The sequence below is a fragment of the Abrus precatorius genome, unplaced genomic scaffold (genome assembly GCF_003935025.1).
Source record: "Abrus precatorius isolate BTA unplaced genomic scaffold, Abrus_2018 Scaffold9, whole genome shotgun sequence".
NCBI classification, from domain to species: Eukaryota; Viridiplantae; Streptophyta; class Magnoliopsida; order Fabales; family Fabaceae; genus Abrus; species Abrus precatorius.
The window spans coordinates 24581039-24592116 of NW_020874439.1; the positions used below are offsets into that span (position 1 = coordinate 24581039).

Below are 11078 nucleotides of genomic sequence, written 5' to 3' on the forward strand. Positions count from 1 at the left end.
TAAATTTTAAGACGTGTAACCAAAATTTGTTGTCTTCATAAATTGAAGAGATGGATAATGCAAATTCAAACCATTGCTTTGAATTAATTTAATAATTTTTTCAAAGATAAAATGAGTCAATGAAACCCTATTTTAAAAAATTTATTTATTTATTTAAATTAATTTATTATTTAATTTCCTAGTTATAGTAAAACCTTGATAAATTTCCTTGCACATATTCCTTCTTTTGTTTTTTTAGCAAAGAGAGTGAACCTTTGATGTAAAAAAAATGCAAATTGAATATATTATTTTAAAATAATTTTAAATTTTTTAAAAAAATTAACTAATAAATTGTATGCTTTATAAAATTTATTTATTTGGTCATATGCATAAACAATTCATAAAAAAAATTTACTTTTATTCAAAATTAACGAATTTTCATGCAAATTTTTTGTTCATTTGTTTTGGTAAAAAGAAATACCAGTTAAAGAATTACAAAATTTAAACCGCTACTCTGTGTTAGTTCTATATTTATTAAAAATTCAATGAACAGAACCCACTTTTTAAAATAAATTATTTATTTGAAAAAACCAATAAATTTTCATACATCTCTTTTTTTTATTTGTTTCAGAGGATTTGAGAGAACGAAACTTTTAATGTTTGTAAATGCAAATTCAAACCGTTACTTTGAATTAATTTTATAAGACTTTGAAAATTAAAATTAATAAGTGAAACCTTATTTTTTTTATAACTTTTATATTTTTTATATATAACAAATTAATTAATTAATTAATTCCATTGTTTTCTTTGTAAAAAAATTATAAATTTTCCTTCACATCTCCTTTTATTATTTTGTTTTGGACTGACCCGTTCCTTGTGCCATACACACACAAGCTTCTGCTGCTTTCTTTTATTTTCTCTCTGCCAATTCAAATTGCTTGTTTCTCGGCAAAAATTTTCACGCCGTGTTTTCCCGGAATTAATTGTTCTGCGTTCCCGTAATTGTTTCAGAGATCGAAAACAACGTTTAATCTCCGTGCAATTCTTTTGTCTTTTTGTTTTCCGTGAGTTCTCAAAAGGGAAAATAAAATAACCACTCAAACTTTTCGTTTTCTCATTCACTGGTGGCTTCATTGTTCGATTCAGGGTTTTGGGATCGTAGTTTTGCGGCTCTCGTGGTTCGCAGAGTGGTGCTATTCAAAACTTGTGGTGATAACTGAACATATCGCCCAAGCCACGAGGTTTGGGTTCCGAATTGTGCGAATATTGGCTTCGATTCGTAATTTGATGTGAAATTAGGGTTTTTCGGTGAGCATAAACGTCGTTGTGGATGGTTACAACATGATAATTAAGCGAACGATGAAAATTGAAATGCCGAACCTTAAACGGTGTAACATGGAGGAGCCTGATTCCGAGGATGGGTGTTCGGCGATTCAGAAGAAGCGTAGGGTGAATGGGTTTTACTCTCTGGGCATGCCAGGTGATGCTGAAGATTTCAGCAGCGGTTCTGGTTCTTGGAGCAGTGAAGGATCGTATTGGGGTGGTGGCGAGGTTCAGTCCAATTCAAATTCTGTTCTGTTTAACCGGAAAACAGCGAAATACAGGGGCTCTGAAGCTTCTCGGCCTCCTCTGTTGCGGTCTTCGCGTGGCCGGGTTCAGACACTTCCCTCAAGGTTCAATGACTCGGTTCTTGATACGTGGAAGAATCGAGGAACCAAAGAAGAGGATGGAGACTCCAGCTTTGAAGATGATAAGAGTTTTTTGGAAGATGAAAGGGGTGGCATTGGTGCAAAGGGGATTGTGAAACTGGAGAAGAGTGATAGTGTGTGTTATCCGTATTCTGAAGTGAAGGTGGTAGCGGATTTGGGGGCGTTAGGTTTCAACGGTTTTGATAAAAGGGAGCATGCTGATTCGTGTAGTGTTGGAAGAAGGAATGTTAAGGCTGAGAGTAATACGTCTGGTCTTAGTTTTGAGGGTGTGGATCAAAAGCCTAATGGGAATGCTGAGAAGAGGAAGGAGGTTTACAAGCCGGAGGATTTTGCTTTGGGTGATCTAGTATGGGCTAAATGTGGGAAGAGGTATCCTGCATGGCCGGCTGTGGTGATTGATCCTATCTTGGAGGCTCCTAAATCTGTCCTCAGCTGCTGTGTCCCTGGTGCGCTTTGCGTGATGTTTTTCGGTTATTCGAAAAATGGAACACAGAGGGTAAATTTCTCGTCGGGTCTTGTTTATGCCCTAAATTTGAGTTTTTGGTTTTTGGTTTTTGGTGTTGAGAGCTTAGAGAATGGTGATGCGCAGGATTATGCGTGGGTGAAGCAGGGAATGCTATACCCCTTCTTGGAATTCATGGACAGGTGTGTGGTTAAATGATATTGGCTGCAATTGTTTCTGTAAGGATATTGGATGTTTAACAAATAAAATTTCATCTTCATTCAGATTCAAGGGGCAGACCCGGTTGTACAAGAGCAAACCAAGTGACTTTCACATGGCACTGGAGGAGGCAATGTTGGCAGAAGATGGTATCATGGAATCACAGTTGAGAGGAGAGGAAGTAACAAATGTGAAAGATGATCCTGATGAACTTATAGAGGCCACCTGTTCATATATTGATGAGGAATATTACTGCCAGGATCAGGTGAGGTTGATTTTTTCATTTTATGATTTATGACTAGATGAGAGCTTTTACAAAATTTGCATGAGTTGTGATTGACAGACACTGCAGTAGTCAATATTTATTTGTGGGGGAATGACTGAGGAGTGCCTATGATATATAGGATTGGAGCTAGATAAAAAGGAAAAGCGTAGGATGGTCAACAAAGAAAAACCAAGATTGAGGCCTTGAGGGTGGCCAAGCTTAGAAAATTAATTATTTTTTTCAGAATTATATTAGACATCTACTTCTGAGAAGAACTGAGCAGAGACAAAGCCCCTCTCAACTCAACCACAAGGAGGCATTGCCTTTTATCATTACTGTGTACTTGTATCTGAAGCAGGAGGTCATGTTTGAACATGGCACATGGAGTGATATGCAAAAGAAAAGTGTATAACCTATTAGTCTGTTAACAATTAAACTAATCATCATAGGTTTTAAAATGGAAATAATTATCTTCCACATGTGGAAGTATGGGTTTTAACTTTTCATGGTCAAAATGCTAGCTTGAAGGGACTAGTAACTATGGATCAACAGCTAGTATCTGTTACTCCCAAGTTAAAAATAAAAAGTATTCATCCAAACCAAAGAAAGAACACCAATCTTGTAGTGTAATTTAAATATTTTCAATCACTAGAGAAGCCCTGTTTCTTAAGTCCAGCATCATAAATTATTTAAATATTTGTTCAAATTCTCATGCATACTGCACAGATGTCATTGATGTAGTGATGTATGCATTGCACACTGACATGCCACAGTGCTATTTGTCTGAGCAAGAATTATGCATATTCAGGACTCATCCTAGTAATATTAGGAGATGGATTTAATGAAAAGAATGAGTTGAAATAGGTGTACGAAATTTCTACTGTTCCAATGCATTACAAACTTGTAGATTTTCATCATCAATTGTATGCTGTACAGATTAACTTGGTTAACATGCTTCAAAATTATTTTTTCTTTCAAATTCTTCCCAAGATTATTATTTTAATGACCCCCTAAATTTGAAAATTGAGCATCTATTTATAGTGTTTTGGAAGAGCATACTCTTCTAATCTAGATGACAATTTAACAACATTATATAACTGCAAGCCTTTACAACTTGAGGGTTTCCTCATTGTTCTGAGCTCTGTATTTCTTCTTTTTCCCTTTGTTGACCTTGTTATTATCAAATCTTCTGTTTTTGTATTAGCCTATCAAATCCAAAGCTATATATGTGTGTTTGTGTGTGTCTATATATATGTATTTGTGTATAGCTAGACAATTCATTTTATGATCTCATAGATGATGTAAAATGTACATGGTTCAACATACATAATTACTGCAATAACATAGTAATTTGTGTATCATTACTTTTATCTATAGGATTAGTTTGTTTTCTCACGTGTTTACAATTGTTGTAGAATAAATATTTTACAATTCTTTCTGGGAATGCCTCTCTATGCACCTGTATGAGAGATGGAAATAATCTGTAGTGAATTGCTGATTATGAACCTTATGTTGCGTCTTGTTGGTTGTTATGTTGTGTTGCTGTTTTGTCCTGTGCTGATAGATAATCTGAAAGGAAGGTCTGCGTAAAAGTTAATTGTATAAAAGGGTTTCTTATAGATAATGTTATTTGTATACTTTTATCCATTGGATATATTGTGCAGGATGCAAGATATTGTGCTGGCTGTGGTCTGATGTTGCCATGCAAAACCATGAAGAAGATTAAGGATTCAAATTGTGCACCTCAATTTTATTGCAAACATTGTGCTAAGGTTATGCAGAATGGTTCATTTATAATACTTTCAAAAACTTCAGTAGATAATTTTATAGCAGATATTTGATTTTCTTTTTTTTGTTCTTACAGTTGCGAAAATCAAAACAATATTGTGGCATTTGCAAAAAGATTTGGCACCATTCAGACGGTGGGAATTGGGTAAGATTGTCTGTTTTGTCACTGTAGTTTTTTTTAAAAAAATAATTAATAATTTAGGTTGTTTGAATAACTCAAAATTTTGACATCATTTGGGTCTGAACTCTTTGCATCAGGTATGTTGTGATGGTTGTAATGTTTGGGTGCATGCCGAGTGTGATAAAATTTCCAGCGAGCTTTTCAAGGTCTGTGTTGGTCAATGTTGAGTGTGACACCATTAATTTCTCTGTTTTTTTTAATTATTTAATTTCCCTCTTTCAAGAAGTGGCTGAAGATAAATGACTGATGTTTAATTGCAGGATTTGGAAAATACAGATTATTACTGTCCAGATTGCAAGGGAAAAATCAATTGTAAATTACCAGCATCACAAACGTACAAGACAAAAATCAAGTATGTAGTAATTGTCTGCCACTTCCCTTTTCTTCTATTTACAGCATTTTATTTTATTCTAAGTTTTATGATGCAATATCTTTTTGATACAGATCAATAGAGAATAGCCAGAAATCTCTGATACCTGAGAAAGTAATGGTGGTGTGCAATGGGATGGAGGGAATTTACATCCCAAAGCTTCACCTGTAAGCCTCCAACACTTTTTGAATATTATGGGATTGATAACAATTTAAATATTTTGACTTCCTACATATGATGGAAAGGAATTTTTTTATACTTGCCCCTGCAGTCTTTAATTCATGTTTCTGGGGATGATCCCTCTCCATTTCTCCATTTTTTATTTTCCTTTTGTCCCCAAAAATTTTTGGAGAAAATCTGTGTGTGTGTGTATATATATATATATATATATATTATTTCCCTCTAGCTATTTCATAACCATTTCTTTATTTATGGTTTTGTTGTTGACTATTATGTTTATCAATGGTATCGTGTGATCTATGTAGCTTACCTCACCCAGTAGCATAAGGTTAGGTTGTTGTATCTTTAAGAAAGATACCACCATCAATATAGTTTTGTTTATCAATCTGAATAGGTTCTATACCAACAAAACGGTGAGAGAAAAATAAAAGAACCTTAGGTGAATGCACATTATTTCTTCCTAGAAGAATTCTATTGAGCTGCTTGTGACAGATTGTCTTTCCTTGCAGGGTCATGTGCAAGTGTCTCACTTGTGGTTCAAGGAAGCAGACACTGAGTGAATGGGAAAGACATACAGGTTGCAGAGCCAAAAAATGGAAACATAGTGTGAAAGTAAAAGGCACAATGCTACCGCTAGAAAAATGGGTCTGTATTATTTCTTGCCATATCAGACGGATGCCAAATATTATGTTTTGCTTCTTTCTCATTTCTTTTCTTAACGTAAATTACTTCAGATGACAGATCACATTCCTCAAGAAGGAATACCCCAGCAGTTAGATCAGCAGCAGGTGCTTGCCTTTTTGCAAGGTAAATGTGCATTCCCCTTAAATTTTATACTAAAGCCTTCATTTTTAAAAGTTAACCAAGTTTTATTCCACAACACAGGATCATGCTTTCTTTTGAATTTGAATACATCTTTAAAGACATTTTTTTTTTAACTTTTATCTCACTGTCACAGAGAAATATGAGCCAGTTTATGCAAAATGGACCACAGAAAGATGTGCCGTTTGCAGATGGGTTGAAGATTGGGAAGATAACAAAATTATTATCTGTAACAGGTATTTCATTATTATTCATGATATTTCCCCTAAGTTGTAGAGTTTTGGAGTTGTTTAGTATTTGATTTCAAATTTACAATGCTTTAAAGGTACCACTGTTGATTAATATATGTTCACTTGTTCATTGTGCAGATGCCAAATAGCAGTCCACCAAGAATGCTATGGGGCAAAGCATGTTCAGGATTTTACTTCTTGGGTTTGTAGAGTATGTGAAACTCCTGATGTGGAGAGAGAGTGTTGCCTCTGTCCAGTAAAAGGCATGCTATATTTGTATTTTGCAATCTGAATTCTCCTTTTTTCTTATGTCTATATTCTATGACGTTAAATTCTTTATGAAAGTGATAAATGACAAAATGGCTGATTAGGCACTCTTATAGGAGGCCTTTTTCACTCTTATATTGTATTGAAATTCTTTCTAATATTCAAAAATTCTTTCCTTTAGTGGACCTTCAATCTCTAATGTTATCATTTTTTGTCCATTCTCTCATTGCTAAGAAATCCTCTTATGAGCCTGATGGTCAGTTGTGTGATCAACTGCTAATATGGGAAAACATGTTTTTCAGGCGGTGCTCTAAAGCCAACTGATGTTGAGATGTTGTGGGTTCATGTAACTTGTGCTTGGTTTCGACCTCAAGTTGCTTTCCAAAACCATGAGGCCATGGAACCTGCCATGGGAATCCTTAAAATTCCTCCTAATTCCTTTGTTAAGGTAAAGTGCTGGGCTAAAAGGTGATCTTGGCATTTATTGAGCAGATGGTTTCAGCTTAAATATTGCCTGGAGCCAATCCTGGTTGATTATGAATTTTATTTGGCTGACAAGCTAAAATGCAATGATTATTTTATTTAAGTCTATATACTTATGCTCAAAGTACATGTGGACAACTATTCCTATCCCAAAAGAGAAATTTCATTCTTCCAAAGTACTTTTTGCTAAAACGAATTTCCACACTAATTATCCAAACATTCACTATATAATCTTTTACCTTTGTGTGCGTGTGTGTTGTTCACAAAGATAGTGGTGAGGTCATTATATAATCACTTTACTCTTGCCTTTTTTTTTTCCACCTTTTTTGTTATATTAGGTTGGGATGTACTCGTTAACTCGTGTATGTTTCTTGTCCACTATGACTGCAGACTTGTGTGATCTGTAAACAGAGCCATGGTTCCTGTACAAGTTGTTGCAAGTGTGCTACTTATTTTCATGTGATGTGTGCATCAAGGGCAGGATATACAATGGAAGTAAGTTTCATGCTTCTTTCAAGTGTAAATACTAAATATGTTGATCTGAAATTGTTAATTTTTTCTTGATTTGTTTTATCACTCCCCTACTTTTCTCTATTGGAGGGCATAGGCGACCATTTTATATTTTCATCCTAAATAAATAATTCCTATGATTATTTGAATTTAATATGTGGATTGCTTGGGAAAATATGTTGATATTGTTTAAACTTACAGTTGCATTCCATGGAGAAGAATGGGACTCAAATAACAAAGAAGCTAATATACTGTGCAGTTCACAGGTTTGAGTTCTAAGCGATGTAATTGCATATCTAAGGTTATTTTCCATGTCCTTTTTAATAACATGGTTTATATGTTAATTCCATCTCAGAGTCCCAAGTCCAGATTCAGTACTGGTCATACACACACCCATGGGGGTTTTCTCTCCCCGAACTTCTCTTCAAAGTCACAAGGGATGCTTCAGGGGATCAAGGCTAGTTTCATCAAAAAATGTAGAGCTTAACGAATCTTCAACCACTGAAAATGACAAAGTTGAGCCGCTGTCTGCTGCCAGATGTCGTGTGTACCGAAGGTCTCCTAGTAAGGTGATGATTCTAAACATGCTTACAAGAACATAATAATATATTAACTCCATTCTGTTGCTCTTATAGTGTTTTATTTTATTTATAGTCAATCACTTCTGGTATTTTTATTACATCCAATGCTCTTCATATAATGCTTACTGTTAATACAAATACGCTAATTACTTACATTATCTATTATTTTCAATTTGGTCTCTTACAATATATTTTCTCCTGTATTGCCAGAGGGCTGATCTGCCTGTAATTCACTTGCTGAGGGGACCTAGCATTCATTCTTTAGGTGCAATAACTCAGCTGAACCACTACAAGGTAATCTTCATGGCTAACTTGATACAAATTAGGCTTTTTGCTGTTTAAATAAATAACCTATTCTTAGAGTTGTGACGGTAATATGCTGGGAAAAAAAGGGCCAATTTGTTGTCTAATAATAATTCTTTGCGATAGGATGCTGAAGAATCTAAAGTATTCACTTCTTTCAAGGAACGTCTTCACCATTTACAGGTAAATCTTATCTTTCCATTTGCTGATCTTATTTTTTTAATTTTAAATAATATATATATATATATATATATATTAATTAATTAAAATTCAATTATAATATTTCCGTTTTACAGAAAATGGAAAAACTTAGAGTTTGCTTTGGAAAATCGGGTATTCATGGATGGGGTCTCTTTGCTCGTAGAGATATACATGAAGGAGAGATGGTAATTGCTATATTCATTTAATATGGTTACTGAAATGTAATATGTTTACAGTACCACAAATTTTTCTGAAGACAATTAAGTTCATGCTTGTTATGTTTGTTTGCAGGTTGTTGAATATCGTGGTGTGCAGGTAAGGCGCAGTGTTGCTGATCTGAGGGAAGCCAAGTACCGATCAGAAGGCAAAGATTGCTACGTGAGTCTCTTGTTTAAGATAGTCATAAATATCTGTATATACTTGCAAGTTCCAATCTCTTTGTCTTGATTAACATAGCAAGGCATTTGATAGGCATTAAAAATAGTATCACGTTTCATTCATGGTCTTTTAATCCTATATTTGGTTCAAATGCCTGTTTTAGACAGGTTTGTGTTTGCTGTTAACTTTGAATTCATTTACTGCTAATCTTTAACACTGAATAAAATAAATCATGCAGCTGTTCAAGATAAGTGAAGAAGTGGTAATTGATGCAACGCACAAGGGCAATATAGCACGTTTAATAAACCATTCTGTAAGTTACTATTGTGCTTTGCTGTAACTATGAATCTTGTCTGCTTTTCTTTATATTTTATGGCATGCCCTATGAAGCTCCGAATAATTTTTTAGGCATATTGCAGTGGGGTTGGCTGGATGGTTATTGTTCTCAGCAACATAGGATTTTCTAAATTCAAACTACATTAGTTATATGATAATATAGTTTTATACAGAAACTAGTTCATTTTCTTGTCCTTTAATTCCTGTGTGTTGCCAAAAGAAAGAGGAACAATGTGGAAGATGTTGTGGTTAGATTATGAATATTGTTTGAACATTGTATAATTCAAACAGAACCATGCACTGTGGTTCTGAATAAAGATAATATTGCTATGGTCAAATGACCAAAAAAAGAAAACGAAGAAAATACTGATTTCAACTTGTCTTGCTTCAGTGCATGCCAAACTGCTATGCAAGGATTATGAGTTTGGGTGATCAGGAGAGCCGGATTGTTCTTATTGCCAAGACCAATGTTTCTGCTGGTGAAGAACTAACGTACGGTTTGTGGTGTTTGCATGTCTTTTAATGTGTTCTAATATATGTAAGCATGCATTATTGGGTACGTGTCATATATCTTGCTTAGGCATGAAAAATTTGATTTGTCTGACATGAATTACTTTCATTTTTCTCATGTTGCAACAGGTATGATTACTTGTTCGATCCAGATGAGCGGGATGAACTGAAAGTTCCCTGCCTATGCAAAGCCCCCAATTGTAGGAAATTTATGAACTAGGTTTAACATTCATTGGTTCTTTGAGCAATTGCAGTTACCAAACCACAGCAATATTAGTCCGTTGATTTTTATTTTTTTTACTAGTATAATTTGTATATCATTTATATAATAAAATATAAAATTTCCGAGCAGATGAGCTTGGAGGCATTTTGTAACTTGCCAGTATATTCAAATTATATTGACATTTGGAAGCAATTTACTTAAAGACAAAAGGTGTATAGAGCACATATATCATATATGTTTATACGCTTCATAGGCATATCATGGAAACTCTTACCTATATTTACTGATTGAAGTAATAATTTTATTACTTTACGTTAAAGTGTTCATAAATTGTGAAATAATCTATCTCAATTAAACATGCCATAAATTGGTCCTTACAATTAGTTGTTCACACTCGTTAGACTTGAGTTCCGATTGTTAAATATTTTTATTTCTTTTTATTTATATGTTTAAGAGAATACAAATTCAGAAGTATAATTAATAATGTCGTTTATGTTTAAATTACCTTTAACTTTGTAATATAATTAATATTATTTCTCGTTTATAATAATTAGTGTGTTATTTAAGAATTTGGTAGAAATGACATAATTAAAAATTAGTTAATAATGGATAGATGAATAGAAAAAAAAATATATATATATATATTGCTGAATGTTGTGCTTCTTAATGGGATCAATGAAGCAAGTATTTAATACTAACAAAAAAATTTTGTTAGAGCATTTATATTGTCGGATCACATTTTTTCTTATTACTAAAATTTATATATATTACTAAATTTTTTTCTACTAAAAATTCATAAAACTATTTCTATTTTAAAATTCTTTCATTAAAAAAAGCCATCCATCATTTTTTATTTTAAAAAATTTAATTAATTAATTATTGTTTTATTAACCTTTAATTGATTTGATCTTTATGTTTTTTTATCCTTTCGTACTTAACTTTTTATAACATACAAGTTACATTTTACTTATTTTAATTCGAGAGCTTTATGTTATACTTTAGAATTTAAACTGTAATATCTTCAACAATTGAACTGAACAGAATTTAAAGCTATATTATCAAAAGAAAATACAGTTAATTATTTTAAAAAAATTGATTAAA

General features: G+C 33.3%; 1 protein-coding gene across 1 annotated transcript; it reads left to right on the forward strand.

The window, feature by feature from the left end:
- The first annotated feature begins 856 nt into the window (after positions 1–856).
- LOC113849904 (histone-lysine N-methyltransferase ATX3-like) lies at positions 857–10287 on the forward strand. Its single transcript, XM_027480146.1, has 23 exons — positions 857–2184; positions 2278–2333; positions 2416–2614; positions 4279–4386; positions 4479–4547; positions 4661–4729; positions 4844–4935; positions 5028–5120; positions 5643–5778; positions 5868–5940; positions 6092–6191; positions 6324–6448; positions 6755–6900; positions 7326–7430; positions 7647–7711; positions 7801–8014; positions 8237–8320; positions 8456–8512; positions 8626–8715; positions 8822–8908; positions 9147–9221; positions 9636–9736; positions 9884–10287. Exons 1-23 carry the CDS (start codon positions 1321–1323, stop codon positions 9972–9974), a joined length of 3099 nt encoding a protein of 1032 aa, XP_027335947.1. The 5' UTR covers positions 857–1320; the 3' UTR covers positions 9975–10287.
- The last annotated feature ends 791 nt before the right edge of the window (positions 10288–11078 follow it).

Excerpts from the sequence above, each read along its gene's own strand:
- LOC113849904 (XM_027480146.1), top strand. The coding sequence starts at position 1,321 with ATGATAATTAAGCGAACGATGAAAATTGAAATGCCGAACCTTAAACGG. Across the intron at positions 5,779-5,867 it reads TGCTACCGCTAGAAAAATGG|ATGACAGATCACATTCCTCA; the intron begins GTCTGTATTATT and ends AAATTACTTCAG. Across the intron at positions 8,015-8,236 it reads ACCGAAGGTCTCCTAGTAAG|AGGGCTGATCTGCCTGTAAT; the intron begins GTGATGATTCTA and ends CTGTATTGCCAG.